Source organism: Epinephelus moara, chromosome 8 (assembly GCF_006386435.1).
Source record: "Epinephelus moara isolate mb chromosome 8, YSFRI_EMoa_1.0, whole genome shotgun sequence".
NCBI classification, from domain to species: Eukaryota; Metazoa; Chordata; class Actinopteri; order Perciformes; family Serranidae; genus Epinephelus; species Epinephelus moara.
Genome location: NC_065513.1, coordinates 20,095,703 through 20,122,844, shown reverse-complemented (window position 1 = coordinate 20,122,844; position 27,142 = coordinate 20,095,703). Strand labels below are relative to the sequence as shown.

At 41.5% G+C, this 27,142-nt stretch overlaps 1 protein-coding gene across 1 annotated transcript; it reads left to right on the top strand.

Annotated features, from left to right (window-relative positions):
• Positions 1-1,421: 1,421 nt before the first annotated feature.
• Positions 1,422-27,062, top strand: serinc5 (serine incorporator 5). Its single transcript, XM_050051339.1, has 12 exons — positions 1,422-1,629; positions 12,293-12,460; positions 17,688-17,866; positions 19,390-19,472; positions 19,820-19,913; positions 20,645-20,856; positions 21,081-21,173; positions 22,913-23,039; positions 23,556-23,625; positions 23,838-23,874; positions 24,440-24,584; positions 25,188-27,062. Exons 1-12 carry the CDS (start codon positions 1,603-1,605, stop codon positions 25,330-25,332), a joined length of 1,380 nt encoding a protein of 459 aa, XP_049907296.1. The 5' UTR covers positions 1,422-1,602; the 3' UTR covers positions 25,333-27,062.
• Positions 27,063-27,142: the final 80 nt, after the last annotated feature.

The window sequence follows — 27,142 nt, the reverse complement described above, 5'->3', positions numbered from 1 at the left end:
TCTTAGGTAATTTTGTCTATCTCTGGCATAAACGTGTGTCCCTCTGATGTAAAACTGTTTCTCTCTTAGGTCTCTCTAAGATAATTTTGTGTCTCCGAGGTAATTTTATGTCTTTCTTGGTCATTTTTTGTCTCTTTGAGGTACATTTGTGTCTCTCAGGTAATTTTGTGTCTTTTTCTTGGTCGTTCTGTGTCTCTTTGAGGTTGTTTTGCCCCTTTCTGTAGTTATTTTGTGTCTCTTTGAGGTACACTTGTGTCTCTCTTGGGTAAGGTTGTATCTCTGAAGTAACTGTATGTCTCTGGGGTAATTTTGTGTCTCTTAGGTAACTGTATGGCTCTCTGAGGTAATTTTGTGTTTCTTTGAGGTTGTTTTGCCCCTTTCTGTAGTTATCTTGTGTCTCTCTTGGGTAATTTTGTGTCTCTCTGACTTAAATTTGTGTCTCTCTGAGGTTATTTGTGGCTCTCTGAGGTAATTTTGTGTCTTTTTCTTGGTAATTTTGTGTTTCTTCGAGGTTGTTTTGCCCCTGCTTTAGTTATTTTGTGTCTCTTTGAGGTACACTTGTGTCTCTCTGAAGTAATTTTGTGTCTCCTTGATGTAAATTTGTGTCTTTCTGAGGTAATTTTGTCTCTCTCTGACTTAAATTTGGGTCTCTCTGAGGTAATTTTGTGTCTCTGAGGTAATTGTATGGCTCTCTGAGGTAATTTTGTGTCTCTCTTAAGTTATTTTGTGTCTCTTTATGGTTGTTGTGCACCTTTCTGTAGTTATCTTGTGTTTCTTTGAGGTACACTTGTGTCTCTCTTGGGTAATTTTGTGTCTCTCTGACTTATATTTGTGTCTCTCTGAGGTTAGTTTTTGTCTTTTGGTCATTTTTTGTCTCTGTGGTTGTGTTGGCCCCGGTTTAGTTATTTTGTGTCTCTCTGCAGTTCCTTATGCATCACTTTGTAGTCAATTTGAGTCTCCCTGGTCTCCCATGGTTAATACAGGTGAAGGCCAGAGAGGCCTCTGGGCTTGTGCCAGGTTGGCCCATTCAGAGATCCATCCATGTTGGTACTTTCTCATCCTTTGTCTCTAACTGACTCAATAATAGTGTGAAATAGCTCTTGTAAAAATGTCTTATTTCCTTAATATTCCCAATATCTAAGGTTCTGGGCAGTGATTTTAATCTGTGTGACATGTGGCTGTGTGACAGGCTTTGATCTGTAATGAAAGCACACTGTAACCTTAGAGTGTGTGTAGATTTATTGTAATTAAACTTTCATGGCCTATTTAGTCATCTGGTTTGAGCCACTTCTTGATGCTCCCTGACTGTGGCAGAGGCAACACAGCTTTGTGTTTGGCTTTCTGTTGGTGATGTGCTGTGGGAGGAGAGACAGGGAGGAATAAGGAGGGGGGAGGAGGAGGAGGAGGAGGAGGAGGAGAGACAGCGGCCGCCACAGCGGCCAGGCAGGCAGGGAGGAGGGAGGACGGAGCAGATCGAGGAGGACAGGCGCGTTGTTCCCTGTGTGCTGCTGCTGATTTCATGTGGAGGAAGAAGAAAGCGACTGAGCAAACAGCCAGCTCGTCTCTCTCCTGATCGGATTTTATTTATTGTCTCCCTTCAAAATGTGCACCCCGTGTTGTATCTCGCAGGTGAGGAACACTACTCTGACTTACCGCTGCTTTGTTGTTGTTGTTAAATGTGACGGTTGTAAACGCCACAATGAGACGTTACAGTGAAGCTGTATGCTAACGTTTGGTGTAACGTCGACTTCAGTCAGTCTTGTTTACTGTTGGTGTCGATATCTGTAGGCACTCATTGTCAGCTAACGCGACTCAGCGGTTATTTCACATCGTGGTGACTCCTGTCAGCCACCATAATTCATTCACAATATGAACATGTTATAATTCGTTCACTGAAACGACTGAATAACTTCACTGTAGTGACGCCACAGCTGTTGGGAGACAAAGAAAGACGAGGCACCTAACGTTAGCTTCAACATCAGCACACAGCGCGAGCGGCCAACGTGCGGTACTCGCTATCACAAGTAACGTCATCTTGTGTTTTTACAGATGTGTTGGATGGAAACATTGTGGGTTAGCAGGGCTTAGACGTGTTGTGTCTGTACAATGGCAGCGAGAGATGAGTCCTCATTGTGGTTTCATTGTTTCCCTTTCAGTAATGCAAAGTTGCACTTTTCTAACCACTGAGGAACATCTTGCTCCCCAGCTCAAAAACTTCAGGCCAATCCCATTTCTAGCTACTTCCTATACCAGTCACACAAGGCTAACCTTAGCCTATAGAAACCAACATTAAGGTTTCATTGGTGTGTTTCTGAATTGGTTATGAACAGTAAGTTCTAATGTTTGAAATTAGCTACATCATACAGTATACTCCCTGTAAACATAAAATGAATAGGCCTACTTGTTTGTTTGTTTCTGAGATGTTTGAAGTCAGTTTTGAAGTTGCAGAATTACATGTAAAAGGCACACAGCTATTAAAACTATGCTATTTCAAATAGGGCTGCACAATCAATTGAAATATAATCAAAATCATAATATGCAACTGCAGTATCCAAATTGCAGGAGCTGCATTTTTTTTTAACAAAAGTAAAATGTGTCACAGCATTATAAATGAAGCACTGTGGTACCACATAGATGCCCTGGCGCACAAATCATACTCCAGATGTAAGGAAACAAGCTTGTTTGGTTTGCTAATTTTTATATTTTTTTTTAGTGACAGTTAAATGCAAAAATTATCATTCCTACTAAAATTGCAAATCGTATTGCAAAATCTGTCAAAATAACCACAATATAATTTTTTTTTCATACCAAACAGCCTTAATTTGGAATTAAATAATCTTATATACCCCTTTTGTAATGAACTGTTGGTGAAAAACTGGTATATTAAAATTGCAAGATTCTGTTACTTATAGTAGCATGTTAACGAAATATCATGGTAACTTTTGAAGCTGAAACAATAATTCAAAAAATCATGTATTGAAAATTAATTGATAATTTTGATCATTATTAAAGTCTAACTGAATGACTGATTTATTGTTTTTAGTATTTGTTAAAGCAAAAATGTCAACATTTAATTCCAGCCTTTGGGTAGCAAATATTATTTGTTTTTCTTGCCCTCCTCTATGATAGTAATTTGAGTTAGGCTATATTGTGTTTGGGACTGTTGGTTGGACAAAACCATTATCTGCCATTTATACATTAAAGGCTTTATCAGTCATTCAAGAAAATATTCTGCACATTAGTCAGTAATAAAAGTGGTTGCTGTTTTTACTGTTGGAATTATTCAAGGGCTGCCAGTAATAAGAGGTTGCAGAATTCCTTTGAAAATACAGGCAGCTTGTGGTTTATATGTAAAGTTAGAGAGGATTTTCTTCGGCGCTGAGTGCCCTTTTCTCATCCAACAGATTGTTTTGACCACAGGGTTACCACTGCTGAGCCAGTCTGGTCAGGAATTTAATTACACGGACACATCTCTCATCTGAGTGGAGCTCAATTCTGTTTCCTGTTCCTTTCAAAGACTGGATGATGGAAACAGGGAAGGATTAAGAGAAAACGAAGGGCAAACAATAAAATCAGTTTTGTGTTGCTGTGCTGGTGGAGTGCTAATCCCTGTCACAGACACCCATTCAGTTTTGTCGCCATCTCTATTTATGTGTGTACTTGTAATTAGCTTTTTGAGTGCGCATATATGTGCCCCTCTTGAGGTTTAGAGTAGCCCAAATTGATGTGTGGTCTGTTAATTTCCTCTGGCTAGGAGGTGGAAATTAACGGAGGGTGGGTGTTGTTTGGGTTAGATTTGGAGAGAGGAGCAGGCATGGTGTGGGAGCAGCTCACTTGTAATTTCTCAGTGGGATCGGGGATGTATGCCATATTGTGATGGGATAGGGGGTAGGCTTTAGCTCAGTGTTGAGTTTCGTCCAAAGCGCTGCAAGCGTTGGCCGTGAGTGTGGGACAGGACTGAATCCATGTGGGTGTTTCAAGCAGCACAGCTATGGCACAGGGAACTTTGGCAGGGTACATCAGTCTAGAGGACCTAGAGGATACTAGAGACTGGTCCAGCAAGCATTTTTCCTGATAAAGTATCCTTGAGTAAGACATCAAGCGTTGGACTTACACACTGGCCTGTTGCACAACTTTTCCCCAGTGCACCATGCTTTAATCACCAAACATTTCTGGCTGTCTTGCCTTTATCAGGGTGGTGGAAGATAACCAAAGGCATTTGATAACGGGGAATGGTAGAGAAGGGCGTTATTTATTGTTTGAGTTTTTGAAATAGTCATCCCATGACTGATGCAGGTTATGTGTAACATTGTGTTTCTCGTGAAAAGATTTCTACAATTCTTAAGAATGCTAGCTGTCTAAAATGTTATTTCCCATTTAAACAAAAATCATTGAAACTATCACCAAATGTTCATGAGCAACACTCACACAAACACGTCACATCAGGTGGTTTGACTGCTTGTTGCTGAGGTCATGGCACAGAGGCTATAATGTCTCTCAGGGGCAGGGGATCCCAAAAACAGCTGTTGGTGAGCTGTAAAATCACTTGACTTGTAAAAGCCTAAGTGAACACAGTTTACAAACATCTGTAGCAGTCCCCAACAACTTAAATTCCAGGGTCATTCATACGATTAGGATTACCGGCCAACTGTGTCCGTGCGAGACACGTCGGCTATTTTCAGTCTCCCCTCAGGAATTTCGCTGTGGTCAGCAGCAGCAGGAGTTTGTTTTCCCACAGGGACATCACTGGCAATCTTTCATCTCTTTTGTCTCCCTCTGAACTGTCATACGGCAGCGATAACGTCTTCCCCAACCTCCTCTCTCTCACATCTCCCCTGTCTGTCTCTGTAGTTAAGTACTTCTGTGCAGGGGTTGAAGGTGCTGATGTAATTGTGTGAAATGCCAGCCAACTCTTTGCATGGTGTCATTAGTATCAAGTGAGCTTACTGTAAGGCTGCAGCCAGGATATTGTTTGCAACTCTGTGAAACTGTAAGCATCACACTAGTAAACAATACACTTAGGGAAGTGACACAGGCCTTTGGGTAAACACAGCATGACGTTGGATTAGTCTGTGCCTGTTGATCTGATATTGCCTTGTATTTTGACTGTCTTTTGTTCTTGTTTGGTCTGTTTCCCTTGGTTATTTTTGTGACTGACTCCTTTGTCTGCGCTGTATTGTTTCATTCCTGCGCTGTTTTCCAGCTTTTCACTGTACCTCAGTTTTGTCTTTCTTTCCTTTCTGTCCATTGGACTTAAGTTTCTCTCTGTTGGTTGTAGCTAGGGGCTGTATTTGCCAAGAGTGAAGCAAAGCCCTCCCTTTGTGTATAGGAAACAGAGCAGTGATACATTTTTGCTGTGTGTATACAGCTGCCTAGCTATATGGACAATAGCAGAGCTGTCAGTCACAACGTAAGGGGAAGTGGAGTAGGTCTTGGTCTGGAGCTTGGGCCAACCGAACTTTTGTGTGTGAGAAAGTTTCTGCCATGTGTCTCATTGTTTTAGTTTTTTCTCCTTCTGCTTGTTTCTCCTTGCTGCCTTCAACCCTATGCAATGTTGAAATTTGAGATAAGAGGGTGTGTCTACAGTTTCGACTGAACTGTTGGTCTGCCATGATTCATTGTGGTCAGCTTTATCCAGTGGCCACTATTATTAAGCTGTAACTAACAGGGAGTTCCCTCAGTTTTAAAGCAGCCATTGTAACGGCATAGTCTACTTCTTTAAGGCAGAAAGCACTAAAGAAAAGTAGGACAGAGATTAAAGATGAATGTAGCAGATGAATGAATGAACAGTCACGCTGGTGGTTTGGATCTACCTCAGGTTTATACTCCCACGGATGCAGCCATTGAAATTCTTATGCTGCATTTTCCCAGTCAAGTTGTTTTGACTGTGCTCATCTCAGATGTGAGTCATGTATGTCTGTGCTGCTTTATGTCTCCACTGAGAATTATTTTTTCCCCCACTGATAAACATAAAGTCAACATCTCAAATCAGCCGATCAAAGTTTTTCCCTCTCTTCTCATCTTTGGAGGGGAAATCTGTGTCACAGCAGAAACAGATTGTTTCTGTAGTCTGGTGCCAAAATACTCCCATCACAAATGCCACATGTACCACTTTATGGGTATTCCATCCAGATTTTGTCACATATCCTCACTTCCTAACTAGTGGAAGCATTGTTGTCACATCTACGTGGCTACTTGATTTCTTTTAGGAGAAAACCCTTAATTAGCTCTGTATCTGTGTCCCCCTTCCTGAGTCCTCTTTGCTGTACCATACTGTGATATGTTGGGTGACCTATTTAGCGACTGGTCTGTTTGTATTGCGTAAGCAGTTGTGTCAGTGTGGCTATGTGCTCTAGAGTTTACCCCTGTGTGTTTAATGTAGGCTACGTTTGCTGTTTCCTGTTTGTTAAATACTGCAATTTTTTATATTACTGCCGGATTGAGGATAATAAGGTGGTGGAGAATGGAGGAGGGGAAAACATTGTAATTATCATCAATGTTCCCTCTGATAAACGGCTCACAGATGTGGTCTCGGGATCGTCTACATGTGGGACTGGATCACATTTGTTGATTAAGCATCCAGCTGTAAGTCAGAGTCCTTGTTTAACAAGCCAGTGTCATACAGACTAATTCTGTCTCTGGAGCTACTTTCTTCATTTCGAATGGCATTTGGGTTCATTTCCTGAGGTTATTCTCACTGCTGTGTCCTGTCCATCCTCTCCACATAAAGCTGATTCCTGTCCTGTGTTCGTGCTTTGAGCAATATTGTCTTTCTCCTGACTCCTAGAACAGCTGGAGGGTAGCAGGGGAGCGATTTAGGGTAAAGGGCAGCTGAAGCCAACAAAGAAAGGGGGGAAAAGGAGAAAATAAGAGAAAAAAGGACAAGAGATGACAACAATAAGCCTCCAAGTGACACGGTGGGGGAGGATGGAGGAAATGAGATGAAGAGAGTGAAACAGAGCTGCAGGCTGAGTGAGAAAGAGACAAGTCTTTGTCTCTCAAGAGTCCCACACTCACACTGTAGTGACGCTCGGTGCCTTCAGTGGAGAGTTGTGGGAGTTTTGGTTTATTTGAAGTCTGGTTAAGCTAAACCAGGGTGCACCTAGCAAGTGGTTGAAGTGCCATGTTAGCTGTAGCATGTCATGATGATCTTTGGGACGTAGGGCGAGAGCAACATGACAAACGAGTGGGGGGTTGCTGTTGATATTGAAGCAGGGGTGAACGCTGCAGACACGCCGACCACCTGTCGACATGCTGGTGGGGCAGGGGGGCAGTGGAACTGGGGGTAGATGGCCCTATTAAGTGGGTAGGGTCAGCGCTGGTTACCATGGATACTCTTGTTGTATCTGTGTACGGTGGAATTCCCTGAGACATTCCCCTTCTCCTGGCCCCCCCTCCCTCCCATCAGTTCTGCTGCAGTTTACCGTTGCCCCCTCAATGTGTGCAGTCCGCTGGTGAAACACCCCCGCACTAATGAAATCTAAACACCCTCATGATTTAAATCATCCTGTTTTTTTTCCTGCTTACTCTCAGTCTGTTGTGGTTAGTTAATCGCCCATTGAGAAAGACGTGTGGGTGCAGCGGAGACAAAAAAAGAGCTTATCCTGTTAAGCTGTGTGTAGTCAAATGGAGAGCAGGGGCCACATACATTAAACTTAGTTTGCCTGGAAGCAGAAATATGCACATGAAGCCTTGAAGGCAGAATTTCTCTTCATATGTTCTCTTAGATTAAATCCACAGTGGTCTCTCACACATTGGTAAATTGTGTGCGCATATTCTCAATGCCCACTTCCACAAGTGGATGTTAAAATGCCACTTTTAAATCCTATTTGGGAATTAACTGGCCTCGTTCTTTTTGTTTGAAGCAGCATCAAAGATGTCTTTGTGTTTGTTGCCCATAACCCATAACCAGATAGCACGAGGAGGTAAAATTTATACTTTGACCTATTTTTCTGCTGTGCTTATTTCTGCATTACAGAATTACACATGAACCTTGTATGTTGACCTATTTACGCATGCTTAAATAAACTTGTGGGGTTGGGAGAGCTCCACAGTTTGTCTCAAGGACATTACAGCAAGACAAACACGTACTATAACAAGGGCTTTAACCCAGATTTTCTTATGAAGGATGGGTTCCTTTGCTGGCTACCTGATCCAAAAGATTCAGTTAATTGTTTTGTTCTTGACTGCATTCATGTCGACCCCTTGTAACAAGAGCACCAGACACCGCAATGTTTTTCTCAGCTCTTAAAGAGAACTGAGCACAAGCATAATTGAGTTTGGTTTCACATAGGAATCTGTTTAGAGAACCAGCTAACTGACACCACACAGCTTGTATCAGAAAAGGGAAGGCTGCTGGTCACCATTATTGAGCCTCAGGCAAGTTCATCTAGAGGAGACTGACAGCTGGGGAAACCTCTGGACAGAGAGGCCGAGCCATGTGGGCAGAGAAGTAGCTTGATCCTCCTGACCATGTGCCTTGTGTGGTTCCACGAGTCTGCAGCATACCGCACATTACTGGCATTTGGAGCGGAACGCAACACATCAGACGATGTTGCACACTGGCTTTACTACATCAGGACACCCTGGCCAGAATACAGACCCCAGCTTAGGAAACACACACTGACAAGAGCTAAGATTACTGTTGTGACTGAAAGGCAAATTGAGCTAGTCTTGCTCAGATGCATTAATAGGTCTGAAGAAAAAACATTTGAGCTACAAGGTGGAATGTCCTGGACTTCATTTTATAACTCTGACAATGTAATTGCAATGCAGTGCAGCTGGGGATGTTTGTTGCATGTCATTCCCCTCGCACCTCTACCCTCATATCCTGTCAGTTTAAGTTTGTTGTGTGTTAGTATATCAGTTACTCAGGGTGTGTTATGTTGAATTCGTTAAGAAAACATTATTTTTCTTGCATTCCTTCATGGTGAGCCAGTAATCCAAAAAATGGTGAATGGTCTTCATGAAGTGAAATCTTTGGGACCGCCTTTAACAACAGCAAAACCATCTCAATAAATGAATTAACAAACTCTCACACACTCACACTTAGTATAATACCAGCCTCATTTATCCAGTCGTATGCTCAGCACTTCCCTGTGCATTTTTGCTAAAATGTGCAATATGAAACACTTCACCTATGAGTCACATGACCTAAGCGTGTGTATTAGCTCTGGTTGAGCAGAGCTCAAACAAACATGCATGCTCTGGCATGCTACATGGCCATGTATGAGACTGACTGTACTGACATGTTTTAAATCCTAATGTTTTAGTGACAATACACATGTTTGGGAAGTACTGAGCATACATCTGGATACATGAGACTTGGATTATATTACACAGGTTGTGTGTGAGTTTGTAAAAGGTAGATTTGATATAGTTTTGCTGTTGTTACTGGTGAAAAATTCCTTTAAAATGCCCTACAAATATTAAGACATTAAATAATTTGAGCTACAAGGTGCATGAACAACATGCACAGTAAGAAGATTAAGCACAATGGGGAAAAATGTTTTTCAGGGATACAGATAGACTCAATACAGTCACAGGAGAGGAACCATTTTGTTGACACACATTTTTTAAAATACATTTTGCTTGTAGAATCCACCTGTTGGTGCTCCCTTTTGAAGCAACTGTAGCCTTTAGTCAGCTTTCATAAAATGTTTATGTTCACAGCTATGACACCCTCAGTTGATGGGTCGGCTAGTTGTTGACAAGTCATTGCCCATCTGCTCATGTTCTCCTGTGTGGAAAATAAATTGTGACTTAACAGCTAAAAGGTTAATATTGTAAGAGTTAAGTAAAAGGAACATTTTACTGAGATTCCAGTAAGCAAGAAAAGTGCCATGAAAGTGAAAGTGTGTTTGCTCTGAGAAACTGGGGAACAGATTCTTAAAATACTTCTTCATTTTTTCACCTTGAGCTTGATAGATAGCAACGCCTATGTGTGTGTGTATTCAGCAACCAGCTAGAATCAGTTATTAAGGGTGATGTTGTGTCCTAATGATTTGAAGGTGAAGTTTGTGTGTGAGATGTTAAAAAGAATGAGAGATTCAGAACTTTATGATTTTGTGAAAGAGTCCTTTTCTCTTGTGTACACACACAAAAAAATCACAGAAGTTTTGATTTAGACTTTTATACAAGAATCTAAAGTAGACAGAATTTCTCTAAAACACCTACCCTGATGCTCTCACCTAAGGCCACAGTAGCACCTGGAGACAAGTTTTTCCTGTAGCTCACCCATGGTCAGACTAGCTTTGGCATGTAGCCACACCACCTTTACCTTATCACTACCAAAGTGTGTGTTGCATCCCATAAGGGGAGAACATACAAAAGAAACTGTTGCGTGTAAGCCCTCCAGCAGCTGCGCACCGATGCAGCCTTACAGTGTACCACACCTCGACTGTAGACCACAACAGACGTTCACCTCTCACCACAGCAGTGTGTGTTCTGCGCACTGGGGAGTAGGAAGCTTACAACAGCAGGGTGGGGTGCCTGCAGAAAGACGCTATACTGTATAATTATAAAAACCTCCTCTTTCCTAAATAGAACACAGGGCCTGTCTTTATGAGGCTGCCCCCCTGTTTGAGGGCCTGTCAGAAGAAACAGAGTAGGCCTCTGTGAGTGACTTCGTGTGTGTGTGAGTGTGTTTTCGGACAAGACTTCACTGTCTTCACCAACCAAGGGTTGCTGCTGTGAAGGAGGGGGAGGGATTTGTCTCTTGTGATAGAAACCATGAATGAGCGAAGACACTGTCAGGCTGGTGTCTTCTCCTGCAAGTTTTTCCATATCTAGGAAGTTGCCACACTTGTGTCTTCCTGCTCAGACCTGCAGTAAGAAGTATGGAAAAAAAGAAAAAGACGTTAGATCCTGTACTCTAAGTGCTTAACCATGCACCTTTTGCTAAGACAAGATAAACTTGGGGAAATTCACGTCACAGCAGCATGAAGGCAAAGGAAAAAAGAGTTATTAATAAAAATGAAACAAGATAGAAGAAATACAAATAACAATAACAGCACACTACATATACCTTTCACTTATACAGATACTTGATGAATGGTTACACTGTAATTGTAATAGACACATGGTGTGTAGCATAATACAGTGTAGTGTAATATAATATCCATGATATGAAAAACTCGAGTACAAAGTTGCTGTCGTTTAAAAGTGGTGGTCGATGGAAATAGAGACAACAGTGTTTCATCATGTTGTACTATATACTAAGTCTGACCGCCGTGGGAATGAAGGACCTGCTGTAGCGCTCCCTCATTGTGGGTGTCACAGTCTGTCACTGAAGGAGCTGCTTAAGGCCCCGACAGTCTCATGCGGGGGGTGAGATGTGTGTTTTGTAATTACAGGATTATGTGTGTTGCATTTAGTGCTAGAACTGACCGTATCTGTTAACACCAAAGTAACTGTGGGACAGTCCCATCTCTTAACGCTGAACTTTAAACTTGGATTGGTATTGTTTTTATAGTGTTCTATAAAGAGGACACATGTTGAAAAACCACCTTAAGGTGTCTCAGTTCATTGGTTCTGGCATCTGAGGTTTAACCAACTGTTGTGTTTTACTACCTCTATTTCTGTCCGTACATGCTCATCTGAGGTTCCTCCCTTCGTTTCCTGTTATAGTTTTCTCTTCTATTTTAGTGGCGTTCGCATTTACTGAATTGAAGGTCTGAGGGTAAAGGGAGGATGTTGTTCACATTTCAGACTGAGTTTTTTTTTCCTCCCTCAGGTGTATATCTGTTTTTATCTTTTGTCCAGTGCTCTCGTTCAATATATTTTCCTGTTAAAAAACTTTTGTTGCAGTCAGTAAATGTTTGACTTCTTGAGTCAAATGCATTTCGGTGCTCTTGGGAGATTATTGTTTGCTTTGTTTCCTTCCTTTAAGGAACATCAAAGTGCAGCCTTTAGTGTTTTCACAATACTGGAATCTGCTACTTTGATATAGTAACTTGAAAAATATTGATATTTGACACCATTACCAATAAGAGAACGTGAGAAAGCACAGCTGGCACAGGTGTATCAATACTGAAGAACACGAGTTTTAAAAACCATCAACATGTAGTGATAAATTGGTATTAATGACAACACTAGAAGCTTCTGTAGCCAACAGAGATGGTTGCAGAATGCACTCTAAAACTCGGGCCTGCCTTATCTAAGAACCTTTGGTAAATGCATTATGTCCGTATCAGATGGCTTATTAGGGTGTGGAAAATTGTGAAACTGATATGCTAATGTTTTCCCCATCTTTCTCTTTCCCTCTTTTCTCCATTGTCCTCTTTGTGTGCAGCTGGCCTGCTGCTGCGGCTCAGCGGCCTGCTCGTGCTGCTGTAACTGCTGCCCCAAGATCAAACAGTCCACAGGGACACGTGTCATGTACGCCCTCTACTTCCTGCTGGTCACCATCATCTGTGTCATCATGATGTCCCCCACTGTGGAGCAGGAGATTAGAGACCATGTGAGTACATAAATCACACAACAAAATATCAACAAACATACACATGTACACGCATTTTTCCTTACAGATACATATTTGGAGAGTTTGAATTCTGAGGTGTAATTGGTAAGACGGTGGAGAGGAATAAACAGCACAGAGAGAAGATTGAATCTCTCATCTTTGCTCCATTGCAGCATCATTTTAAATGAAGAGTGAGTGTGGAAAATCTTCCTGCTGTCTCAGTTTGCAGTGATGCAGGTGGAGTGTTGACTTGTGGTGGGGAAAAAAGGATTAGCAGCTGACCTATAGGTGATCCCGAAAATAAGGCAAAGAAATCAGCACGTGGAATAATACCTTGATTATCCTGTCTCACAAATATCCTCCTTTGCTAACTGCTAGGAGACAGTCACCGTGAGGACACTACATACACACTAATACAAATGATTACTCAAAATGTGACAGCTGTTAAATCAGATAATAGCATACTCCTAGTTTTTTATCTTGCAGTTCTATTTTCTTAATTATACCTCTGATTTTCTTGCAAACCAAACATCTTACATTTAAAGCAACTGGTGCTTCGTCATTCTGACTGATCTTTATGGGGTCAGATCAGTCTCATAATGAATGAACTCACGCAGGGTTTCTCACGAATACACATGCTCTGGTTCGCAGTTGTATTTCGGACTCACTAATGCACACGATCTGTTTCGCAAATGCACACACTCTGGTTCACAAATAAAAAAATTCATGCAAACTTGTAATATAAATTCGGAAATGCACACGCTCTGCTTCACAAATATTATTTTGAGGCACACTTGTAATATAAATTCACAGATCATGCGAATCGAAGGTCACCATTGGCTGATAAATCTGTCAATCAAATTTATGATTCTGATTGACAGATTCATCAGTTAATCAGGTGTGTTCGCTTTCAGCCAATCGTATGGCTCCTTACATAGGGTGTATTCATAGTTTATGTTCATTCAAACATGTTACTTGGCTAAGCAGAACGCTTCAACTCATTATAATTCAATAACATTGCATGATTTACAACGAGGGGATAATAAGATAAATGTGTTACTTACAGGCTGAGATTGATCCATGTCTCTTCCACCATTTGAACACTGCAAACAGTAGCTCAGTAGCTCTGCGACTGGTTTAAAAGTGTGGAGAAAATGTAAGGAGCCATACGATTGGCTGAAAGCGTACACACCTGATTAACTGATGAATCTGTCAATCAGAATCATAAATTTGAGTGACAGATTTATCAGCCAGTGGTGACGTTCGTTGACCTGCGATGTCAGGGGAGTCTCAAAATTCACCACACAGATTTCTCTCACAAATGTAGAGAGGTTCACAAATGAGAAGCAGTTTGTAAATGCACATTCAGCGATTCGCATGATCTGTGAATTTATATTACAAGTGTGCCTCAAAATAATATTTGTGAAGCAGATCGTGTGCATTTCCGAATTTATATTACAAGTTTGCATAAATATTATATTTGTGAACCAGAGTGTGTGCATTTGCGAAACAGATCGTGTGCATTAGTGAGTCCAAAATACAACTGTGAACCAGGGCATGTGCATTCGTGAAAAACCCTGCGTGAGTTCATTCATTATGAGACTGATCTGACCCCATAGATCTTCTTCATCATTCACGACTCTTCATCGACGTTTTCTACGTGAGTGAAGTGGTTCTGAAACTCTCAGTCCTAAAAGCCCCTTACAGATAAGTGCTCCTTAGCACAGTGATGACAGACTGGTGTTAGTTATGATGAAATCTACTCAGATGATCAGCTCAGGTTGGTCATGGTCGTGATTTCCTTTGTGTTCACTGCAGCTGTGTTGGTAGCAGCATGTCTGCTGACTTATTGGGGTCATAAAGGAATACTTCACCTACAAAATGACCATTTGTTTATACATTTTTCATGCTGTGTTACCTTGAATTCATGACAAAAACTCCTTTGAAAAACATATTGATTGATTGATTAATTGGGGACCACATTTAACAGCGGCAAAACTATATCAAAAACATCTGTTAACTAACTCTCACACAGCTCATGCAGTACAATCCAAGTCTCATTTATCCAGTCGTATGCTCAGCACTTCCCAAAAACATGCATTTTTGCTGAAACCTTACTATTTAAAAGTAAACTGAAAATGCTATCTTTAAATCCAGACTTTAAAGTTTTAGCAAAAATGCATGTGTGTCCTGAGCATACGACTTGATAAATATATTTGGATTATGCTGCAAGTGGGAGTTTGTAAAAAGATGTTTTATATAGTTTTGCTGTTGTTAAATGTGGTTCCCAATTAATCAATAAATCAATATGTTCAACAAAGTTTCCTTCACGAATTCAAGGTAATATGGCCTGACTAATTCGTTTACGAATGGTCATTTTGTGGGGGAAGTATCCTTTAAGGGCCAGGATGACACACAGTACAGTTAATGGGCGTAGTATTGTTATGATTTGGGCGTCACCAGTTGAACAGGGTGTAGGCCAGTTACTGCTGACAGTAGGGAAATAGAAGTTTCTTAGTGTTGCTTAGTAAGATTATTTAAAAATTCCTGATTTTTCTCTATTGAAATCAGGCATGTTTATCACAGGTATAAACAGGACAAATATTTTGAGTAAGTGTCAAATCTTGTAGGGGTCTATGATTGAGAGCATATTATTGTATAATTGATCTCATCCAGGCATCAGAGCAGAACCGTAACTCTGCTGAGGTCCACCTTGCCCAAACAAAGTTAACTTATTCCCAGTGCTCTCTGAGGAGTTAACAAGCTTTCAGCACATGCCGCCCACCACCCACCATTTCAAACAAAATCGTCTTTTCAGTAAGGGTAGGTACATTGATTTTTGGTTGAAGTTCATTTCTGTTTTTGCACAGTAACACATAAGACAATGTGCTCTCTTCTGATTTAAAGAATGGGATTGCCTAGCGACACAACTTTTACGTTGATTATCAAGACAAAATAATCTTCACATTTTCTTGGAAATAAGTTGTGTATGCCCCGTCTAGCCTTTGTACGTTTAAATAATATTTTAGGTCTGCTCACAGCTCCAAAGTCTTAATTCCGTCGTTGTTTTGCGAATGGCCTAGTTTACTGAATAGAGGAGTGGGGGTCGGCTGAGAAGCTGTAGTAACCAAGCCAACACTAGCTTCAATGCTGTGACCTTTTTTTTTTTTGGCCTACCGCTACGTCTATACTCTCTCCCCAGGCTTCACTGTGTAGACATTAGCAACTGTACATAAAATGAGGTTTGCTGACATGGAGCAGAGCTGAGAGGGAAAGACAGTGCATTTGTAGGTTACACACTCTCCACACGTTTCTTAAAATTGGATGTTCTCTTGTCAGGTGAGCCAACTTTTGTGTTTGGCTCTGCAGTGTAATAAATAGAATAAAATTTCAGAGAATGTACCGGTGTTACCTTGTCATTGCTAACAGGCAAAATTAAAGATTTATAACATTGCTTCAGGCAAAGCAGCAACCCCACTATTTTATCTGCGGATCCCATGTGTATCTTCACAGTAGTAAGGCCACAGTTGAGGAGGTAGGAGTTCAGGCTGGTAGCTTTTTGTTTTTAACCGCCCACCTAGCCTCTGAAGTTAGGAGAAGATACACAGGAGGCCTGCTGCTCTCTCTTTTGATCCCCATGGCTTTCATGTATTTTCTTTCCCCCAAGTTGCCTCTTTGAATCATATAATACAGAATTATTATAAGACTCTTTCTGTGGTTGTTTCTGAGAATTTCCAACTCAGCTGACAGGCCACTGCTACAATAAAGTTATCCGGGTGTGTCAGACTGAAATACACTGTGATGTACTGTGATACATTGCCGTCTCTTTGTCTGAGTTGATACTGATAGCTTGAGAAATGATGTCCCTGTTTCAGAGTACAGTATTTACAGTGTAGTTGCTGTATCAGCATTCACAAGGCTCAAATGGCTGGGGAGAATACTGTCAGCTGACTGTGTTACTATGGCAATGACTGCAAGCTTCCTCAAATGAAAGCTCTATTTGACAACAGTGATATTTTTCCACCAATCTTCCTCTGCTGTTTTTTTTCCTCCTCCTCCAGTGTCTACTGTACAGCACTAAAATGACTCCCCACTGTGCGTCTCCATGTGAGAGGACAACCCTGTAAAAGGCCCATCCAGGCACAAAATGGCCCCTGATAGCCCCACGCAAAGCCTGCTGAGTTACACACATATACTACATACACATATACACGCACACTGCCAGTCGCACACTGAGCACAGTGGGAAGTCCCGGCTAAGAGAGCAGCCATTGTGCGTATGAGAGTGCTGGTCTTTTCTCAAGAGATTTACAGCTGTCTGAAACAGCCGGCCCCCTTCCCTCTTAATCACGACACCATGGACATGCTAATATGGTCCTCAACATTAGACAAAAGCTCCAAAATGGGCTTTTTACTCTATGTTGTGATCTGGCTCTGGACTGTGCAACATAGTAAGGTGATGACAACTCAATCCGCTGGCGTCTCTCCCACGTGCTCAACCTCAAGGATCAAAATGCTCTGCCTGTAGCTCGTAAAGCCGACTCAAACCATTTATTATCTGACAGTAAAGATCTGTAGTTCTCTCAAAAATTGACTTCTGTGTGAAAAGCAGCTCTGGCATTTGACTTTGATTCTCATCTCCACAGTCAGGGGGCATCAGCGAGGGGAACAGATATTTGAGCCTCCGTTCTGTGCTTATCATTTCAAAGGCCGTCTCTTCTGTTGGCACTGAGCCACTGAGGCACTTCCAATTTCCTGTTGAAGGCTGCAGCAAAGTCCTTATCTACTTCACTCTTCTTTTCTAGGCATCTCACTGTAGGTTGAAATACATTTTGGACATTTATTTAAAGACAGATCTCCCGGTCTTTTGCTCTTGCTCGTGCACCCTCTTCTTTTCGCCCTTCCCAATCCCTGTGACTTGCTGACAAAAGGCGGTTAATTTATTCATCTGTGTCTTTTGTTTGTGTACACTGACAGTTAGTTGTAAGGCCCCTCTAACAGCCTGTAGAGAACGAGGGATGAAAGAGGGCTTCATGGACAGAAAGAGGGGTTGTTGTTGCTGCCTGTTCTCTCTTTCTGCTCCTTTAGAGGCGTGACGTTCAGAATAGACGCTATTGGGCCTTTTCACTGAGGCCGCGTACTAGACAAACATGAGCAGAGTTGGGGGGGTTTCAACAGCATAATGATCTAATCAAAGTGTTTTGGGTTTTTGTGATTTTATCAATTAGATCCCCTTCTACAGTGCGTTGTGTGAGCAGATGAATGCAGGGGAGAACTGCAAATCTCTGGTTGGCTACTCTGCAGTATACAAGGTGTGCTTCGGCATGGCCTGCTTCTTCTTCTTCTTCGCTGTCTTCACCATACGAGTCAACAGCAGCACAGGCTGCAGGGCGGCCGTGCACAACGGGTAAGAAGCCTCTGTTCCTCTGTCTTTCTACCTGTCATCCTGGCAGTCATCAAACAGTTTGCATTCATCCATAATATCTAGCTGGAACCATAACATTGTGCATTTGTGAGCACAAAAGCAGAAGCCACACAAAATACACACACTTAACTGAAGGTAGGTACGTTACACTCAGGCAGCTTTTCATTAAAGGAATACTTCATCCCCCAAATGATCATTTATTTGTCAGTTACTTCCCCTGTGTTACATTCAGTACGGAAAAGAAAACATTTTTCTTGCATGCCTCCTCAAAACGAAGAATACAAAAAAAGGCAAAATTTCTTGATACAACAACAAAACTATATAAAAACATCAATTTACAAACTCTCACACAACTTGTGCGGTATTATAGTCTTATTTATCCAGTCATATGCTCTACTTCCCAAACACATGCATTTTGCTTGAACCACAATATTTAAAAAACGTTTGTATAAACAGAGCAGATGTGCTGCTCCTCTGTGCATGAGACTGTTTATGTGGAGAAGTTTTAAATAGTAAGGGTTTTTGGGAAAATGTAAATGAAACTATGATTATACCGCGCTAGTTGTGTGAGAGTTTGTAAACAGAAGTTTTGATATGATTTTACTGTTGTCAAATACGATTCCCCCTTTGCTTTAACTCTCAGTTTTCTCAGTTTTGGTGTTCTTTGTTCACCCTGGAGGCATGTGAGAAAAACTTCTGCTTCCCAAAATTAATGCACCTTAGGGAGTAATTGATATACAAGTGATTATTTAGTGGGTAAAGTATTCTTTAATGCAGCCATTCAGTACCTCAGAGTATAAACAGTGTAAAGCACAAGATGCCGTGAGCAAACAGCCTTATCCTGCACTGTGACAAGTGATCCCCAAATAGTTTTCCTGAACATAATTATGACGTAAATGTGGTGGCAGAAGTGAATAAATAAAAAGTGAAAATATCAAGTTGTATTTTGTGTAATTTAATAAAGTGATAGAGCAGAGTAATGAGTCATAACAGAGTCAGTTTATTGTAGCTGAAAGGTCAGAGCTCTGACACTGGAGTGTCATCCATAGGTCTGACAAAGAAGAACAGATTCAGTGACGTAATATAATTAAGACTTTAAACAGCAGGAGAAAAGTGAGGCCTTCAGTTTACTGATAACTGTCATGGGAACAGCTACAAAGCCAGTTTCTCACATACAAATGAAACTCTCTCCAAGGACACTGTTCACTTCAGGTACAACAGAGCCGTACACACAGAAAAGAAGCGGTATATGTGTGTGGTAATGTCCTATAGTAAACATAACACCAGATCTTATCCTGCAGCATTTATTCCTGAGTATTATTGGATTCCTTCTTCTATATGTTCTTAATCAACACATGTGTATCTTACATTGTTCTTCACTAACACTATCAAAGTCACATTGAGGTTGTTCTGTTGGAAGTCATTGTTTTCTGTGTTATTTCCTCCTTGTGTGTTTCATTTTTCTCATGTGCAGCCTTTAATGTTATCACTGCTTTGAATGTCAGGTTCTGGTTGCTGAAGTTTATTGTTCTGGTGGCATGCTGCGCTGGAGGCTTCTTCATCCCGAAAGAGGAAACCTTTCTGGAAGGTAAAAACAGGACACTCAATAGTAGATGTGCAGCACTGTAATCTTTTTATTAAGCTGGCAATTGTAATTTTGTTTTAGGTAATTTAACAATAATGTATCCACTTCATTGGTGGCAAAAAAAGGGGTAGGCACAGGGACAAATAAGAGGAAGCAACAAGTATTGTGAGCTGCATCATTTTCTAAGCTCACTCAAACACACTGCCTTCCACACAAACTTCTAAAGTGACCCTGCCATTTATTCAGTAGTTCAGATGATCACACAGTGTGAAAGTGCAACAGAAATCTGCTGTAAGCTCTCGTCATCTCTAAGACAATATACCTTTGTCTCCCTCTGTTCAATGCCACAGTGTGGCGCTACGTAGGAGCAGCCGGCGGGTTCATTTTCCTGCTCATCCAGCTCATGCTGTTGGTGGAGTTTGCACACAGATGGAACACAAACTGGTGAGAGCAACATGTCTTCTCTCCGCTCGTCTCTTTTGTCCCAGTAACTCAAGATTCCGGCTCACTTACGTAAGCACGGACGCCCTGCAAATGGGAGCGGCGCACTGCTTTTTATTTGATCTTGAGAAACTCAGAGGGTGGGACGTATTCTTCTCGGGGGTTATTGGGCTGAAAAAAGTTTGGAAAGAGGGAGTCATGTAGCTCTGTGTATTCGTGGGTGGAGGGGAGGTCTGGCAGCTGGCCGAGCCGGTGCAGATTCACAGGATGCATATGGTTTGAGAGTGTGCACTTTGTTTCCCCTTTCCTTCCCACACAGACACACATGCCACAGCAGATTGATTCAAATTTGATTAATGGTTTGGTAACCAGTGTAGTAAAGTTAAACCTCTCCATGTGTATTGTAATGTGCATTTGTACTCTCGTTATTTGTTTTTTTAGTACAACCTTGAATTTCCAGACTGAGTAAAATGAATGTGAAAGCTCTTAAGCATACATAAACTTGTCTTCTCGTCTCCTCAGCGTGCAGAAATTACTCACCCAACATTGTTTTCTCTCTCTTTGAATTTTTCTTTAGGGATGTTACTCCTGTGTCTGTTTACTTTGCTTCTTTCCCTGCTCACTTGATTTTTTTGTTCTTCCTAAATTTGCGTTATCCCAATTCATGTTGTGTTTTCCCATTCTGCTGTCTGCTTTCTCTTTCTCCCTCTCCCTCTCTCTCTTTCTGTCTGCAGGAGTTCAGGTGTCACGTATAATCGTCTATGGTACGCAGCTTTGGCCTTCGTGACTCTGATGCTGTTCAGTATCGCAGTAGGAGCCCTAGTCTTCATGGCCGTGTTCTACACCGACCCCGAGGCCTGTTTATATAACAAGATCTTCCTGGGCATCAACGGCAGCCTGTGTCTCATTGTCTCCCTGTTGGCCATCTCCCCCTGCATTCAGAAACGTGAGAACCTGTACTTACAAACACATGATCTCATTTGACTGTGTAATAGAAATGAAAACTCAAGCATTTGCATTCAGGCGCCTTTTGTAGAAAGCTTCCTGGCTCATCACAAAGAGTCATTTTAGACACAGAAGTATTTTGTAAAATGCATGCACACCAAGTCAGGAATCTGTCAGTATAGCCAGTGATGATTAAATCCTTTATTCATCTCTGTGTCCCTGCAGTGCAGCCCACATCAGGCCTGCTGCAGCCGGGAGTCATCAGTGTGTACGTCATGTACCTCACCTTCTCAGCCTTCTCCAGCAAACCAAAAGAAAGTGAGTATGAACAGATAACCTTTATTAGTTACAGCCATTGTTCGGTATGAGGCTAGATCAACAGGTATGATTTATGTTAAGACAAGGGTGAGGCTTAATAATGCCGCAGCAAACCATGTAACCACATGTAAAACATGACAGCTCTGTAGTCAAACTACAAGGCTGACATTCACACAGCTGCTCTTCTTAAAACTCTTGCAGTGACCCACTGTTACATGTAGGAATAGGAACATAATCAATATAAACAGAAAGGTGACAAATGAATGGAAAAACCTGGGGGGCATTTTGCTGGCATGGTTTAAGTCTGCTTGTCCCCTTAAGCTGCGTTCCCCCCAAATACTTTCAATGTAGTACCCTTAGAACTGGAGCAGAAGCGGTATGGACATGTACCTAAAGCCTAGATCTACTTAGTGTTTCCACCACAGACAGTTCTCTTAAATGCAGGAAGGGTTCCTACAGGACGCTAATAGCTGTGTCACTGCTCCGTATAGCTCTTGCTGTACTTCTTCATGTCTGATGCAGAGGATTTTCTGCACCATGTTGGTCGTCCATGGAACAGGGTAGCACGCCAACATTTTTAGAACAAGGCTGGAATGTTTACTGTCTCTTTCACAATCGATGGGATATTTAAAAATAGCAGGTTTGTGCATTGAGACCTTGTTGAACAAGAGTGAAGATTCTCTCTTGACCAGTCAATGGATTGTAGGGTTTCTAGCTCCACCTTTTAGATACCTCAACAGAGGGGTGACGAAAAAATGGGACATAATTGAACAGTTCTGATAGTACCATCGACAACTTTTGATAACAGAAATGCAAAAAATAACTGTTGGAATGTGTCTCAAACTGGACTGCTTGGTGGAAACATGGCTTTAGAGGGAACTGCAGAACTAACATTGTTCTGATTGATCACCTTTAACCTATGATGAAACATTTCTATCTTGATGGGAGAGGTGTGTAATGGGTTCCTCCTTGGCCCATGCTACACCTTTCCACAAAGTTTCATGAAATTTGAGCAAGTAATCTTTCCATAATCCTGCTGACAAACAAACAGACAATCAGACCAAAAGCAAAAACAAAACCTCCAAGGCACAGGTAGTGATACATACTGGTTGAATGTCATGTGGTTAAAATAAACCACTAATAACTGACACAGTGAAACAGACACTTACAGAAAAGGGAAACACCTTTTGCCAGTAACCTAAAAAAAAACCCCATCATTATTTCTGTTGTGTTCTGGTTGAGGACACAGATTTGACTGTCAAGTGTTTAATGCTACAATAACAGAACATAGTATCGTGCACATCTGCTCTGTGAAAAGTTGTGTTACACTCAAGAGACTGAGAACTTTGAGGAAGTTGTGGTTCTTAAAACAAATCACTGTAGTTTGAGGTACGTCTCCTTCCATACAACGCTCCTGTTTCCATAGTAGCTGTAAAGATAATATTCTATGCTGAGATACTACTGTAAAGATAACCTTACCATAAATATTTAATATCAGTTCATGCCTTCTGAGTAACACTAAAGTATACTATTTATTGTTACTGAGGCTGTCTGTGTTTTTGTACTTACTGTATGTTGTACTGTTTCCAGTCTCCCTTCCCCTCCTCCTCTCAATACTGCCGTGCCAAAACACACACACACGCTCACTGCATCTTTCACAATCTCCCTACTCCTTACAATACCCCCTCTGCTTCTTCTTTAGCCTCATCCATCTCTGTCTGCTCTCTCTTTCTGTCTAGTCGTGGAAAGAAATGGTGTGAACACAACCGTGTGTGTGTTTCCCTTCAACTCTGGGACGGAGAGCGACAAGAAGATTGTCACCGCTTTTGGGACTGTCATCCTGTTTGGCTGTGTCCTTTACTCTTGGTAAGACACACACACACACACACACACACACACACTCACACTGCTTTTCCTGTTTCCTAGCCTCAATGTCACAAATACAAGCCAAGTGTCCGTATCTCTTGTCAGTGCTGTATCATTAAATCTAAAGAGCTGATAGATTAAGTGAAGGCTACAATCCAAACCCATTAACAGCAGCACTGTTATGAGCAATGTGGAATAAAATAAAAGTGATGTATTTCATGGCAGACTGTAGCGACAGAGACAGGGTAGTTTTGATTGGCTCTGACTCTGGAGAGGCAGTGCATGATTGGCTGTGGCTAAGCAGAGGGTGTGAGGGACAAGAACCATGGCTTTTTGCGTTTGTTCACATGTGTTTCCCATCAAGTGGAGGCATCATGTCTCTTGTGGTCATTCCCTGAAGAGGGAGGAATTGGACTGTGCAGCAGCCTGAAACTGCAAATTAATGGAAAAATGCATAGTGACAGAATTACAACCTTTCTCTCCCCCCATCTATCTCTTTCTCCACCCTCCCTGTAGCTTGACGTCCACCACCAGGCGAAGCTCTGCAGCGCTCCGAGTTTGTAGGAACAGTGAGCCAGAGACTGAGGTAAACGCACAAATATTTAGACCTCAATAGGTGTGTGTGGTAATGAAATATACACACCAGTTAAACAGATTAACAGGACTTGAAAAACCCACTGACCAGACACTGCCAATTAGACGTCCATATCAAATTAAACAAATTGTACCCAAGAGACATAATGTGTGTGTGTCTATTCCTGTTCAGTGATAACCTGTGTGTTTTTCTTTGTCCTGCAGAGAGCTCGCTGCTGTTTCTGTTTTGGAGATGACACAGGTGAGGAAAGTCAAATTATTTCTCTCTCCCCCCTCCCCCCTCCCTCCTCCCTCCTCTCTGCCTCCCCAGCCTGTTCAGTGTGTATGCATATGTCCCCAGACGAAGTGTTTGCACACAGAGGGGCTATGCTCATTGCTATTCCTCAGCCAGATTGAGGATGGTGAGAAAGTATTGGTCAGCAAACACAGATGATGTCACTGTTACTAGGAGGGTAGTATGACACAGTGAAGCAGGACCAGCAGCTATGTGGGATCATGGGTAGGCTGACACTGCCCCCTGCTGGAAACAAAATGTATGTGTTGGCAAATATAACAACCAGGAATGTACACACATTTTATAGACTAAATTTACTCAATAACTCAATCATTTGAAAATAATTTTTAGCTTTGGTCCTAATTGGGAGTTACATAAAATAAAAATTAGTAAGAATGACAGAATGACATTGGACTTCCTCACATATCTCTCCTGGCTCACATCACAAAGTTAGTGTTATTTGGCATTTTCTCATATTTAAACTGTCACTCACCCGCCTCCTCCTCTGTGCATCATGTTGTGTGTTTTTCAGATGGCTATGATGAGGAGAAGACTGGAGGAGGCCAGAACGTGGTGTATGATGAAAGAGAGGGAACAGTCTACAGCTACGCCTACTTCCATTTTGTGTTCTTCCTGGGATCCCTCTATGTCATGATGACCGTCACCAACTGGTTCCAGTAAGTGATTCTTTGATTGTGGTGCCATGCTTGGGCATGTATGGGTATGCTTATGTACATGTATCCAGTTACTGTGGATGAGCAGACTGAGGTAGCAGTTTGTACAGAGGACGAGATAGAAATGTCCTCGCTACATTTCTGGGGCTGTCTACACAAAACATCCTCTGACTACAACAAGCTCTTGACTGGGCACGTTAGACAACTTCTAAAAACGAGGGACATGTCATTCCTAACTTTAAAGATATACCATGCAGGATTGTTGAACATTTAAAAGCAGTTCTGAGGATCTAAGTGGCGTTGTGTGTTAGAGTCAGGGCAGAGAAGTTCTGAAATGTACAGAGGTGCTAGTCTGTGTATGGCTATTAAAAAAAACCCTTGAATTCAATTATGTAACCAGTTTCATAGCATAGTTCAGCTTGTTGCAGGTTCAGTATTTTGGTTCACGCTCATTGTCCTCACTAGTGTTGTTGTCAGCTGGAGAAAAATAACATCAAGAAGCAAGACAAAAGTTAGCATCGAGCTAATTTACACAGTGGAACATTTAGCTGCAGATGAGTCTTGGTGTCTTTGCTCACTTCTCTCACTGTGTGCTTCCTTTTGCAGTTTTGATAACCACAGGATCGAGGCGCTGTTAGACGGGAGCTGGTCAGTGTTCTGGATCAAGATGGCCTCCTGCTGGGTCTGTCTCATCCTCTACATGTGGACCCTCGTCGCCCCCATGGTCTGCCCCAAGCGCTTTGAGGCCTAGGACTCCCACCACTACACTAGAGTCGGGCTACTCTGATTCTTTGGATGTGGCCAGGCAGAAGCTCTCACGCTGAGCCAAGGGACCACCCTCCCTCCCCCGTCCCCACCTTTACCTGGAAACACAACCCTACACTACCCTCAGCGTTCGAAAATGGAGGATTATCTGTTGCCTTTTGTTTTATATGCTAGTGTTTATTTTACGTTGTTTTACAATGTTAAGCTGTTAATACCTTGATGGTAATTTGTTATCTTTTACTACCACTTACTCATGGAGTTTTGTATTGCTTACAGATTTGAAATTACAGAAAGGGATCATGGGGAGTTACATTGTGAAACATTAGACGCATCCGACCTCTGTAGGTTCCTTCATAATTTCAGATTTATAAGTACATTTTGTAAGTATTTCCTGTGTGTGTCAGTTTTATCTTGGATTCCCGCTTTTACTCAGCCAGGCATTTCAGTCGTGTACAGTTGGACCATAAAGTTGTAGCAAAGTTTCGGGACAAATTTATTTCAGCTTAGAGATGTTACAAGAGATATTGTATTTATTAAAGTGTGTCTTAAGTAATCAGAAATCATTCTGTGAAGGAATGTCGTGTAAATTGAATTAGATTTGTCCCTGACTCTGTTTGGAAACTCATCTCTCAGGCTCACATGTAAGCTGTATATGTTTGTGCTTTGTTATATTGCTCCTTTTTGTAGAAGTTTTCTATGCAACGGAACAAGCTCTTTTTCGATATTACGCCCAGTGTTGTGACGTTTTCACTTAGAGGATAATGTTTTCAGATTTTATTAATGTCAGCGCTCCCTTTGAGCCAAATCTTTTCTTAGGAAAATCCATGTCATCTGTGCAACATTTCCAGCCATTGGTTTGTGTTGTACAGGGCAGTGCTCTTCAAATCAACCTGCCTTACGTAAGAGTGACGCTAGTAGAGTGCCGCCTCTCTGGAAGAGCTGCAGTGACACAGATGAGGAACGTTTGCCAAAGGTAGATGTCAGAAAACAAACTATCAGAACTGTTTAGTCAGTTACAGAAAAAAAAAATCTAACTGAGAGCATTATGTATTTGCATGCACACACAGTCACTTAAATCAGCTGTTTTCTGTACAGTTAAAAAGGCTTTTTGCCTCGTCTCTGTTCCATGTGTCAGCTCATAACGGTGGTCAGAACAAGGTAGCATGAGTGCTTTTATTAGTGAGTTATTCAACACTGGATGTTGAGTTTACTGCCGAATTACAATTCATACAGAGACCTTTGTTAGCTGTGTGACATTTTGGTTGTATTGTTTGAAAATACATTTTCTTGCACATCAGCTGCAAGTTATTCTCATTCATCAATAAATCAGTATGTTCTGTTGTCTGACTGTTTCTAACATGTTTTGTAATAACTTAAATGCACATTTGGGCTTAGGTTCTGTGATCTGTGGAAGGTTTCATTCATACGCTTTATATACCTGCAAAATCTGTCGTGTTTTGGAAATATTTCTGCATTTTAATTGTTGATATGAATGTAGAAATGAAATGGTGCTCTGCAGATTTTATATCAATCTAAAGGAAAAGCCGAAATCAGATAGCAGGACCCACTGTGAAGGTTGTGTACTACAAAAAAAATTATAATAATAATAGTATACAGGAGCAGATTTGGACCAAGTAGTATGTTGGAGATACAGAGGCGTGGGTGCCATGCAGTTCATTGTTCACACTGTTTCAATAAAACATCCATTGAATGCCATGTGGTGTTTTTTTGTTTCCTTTATACAGATAAATATGTGATATACGAGCATATTTTCTCTTATTTTGGTTCATATCCAT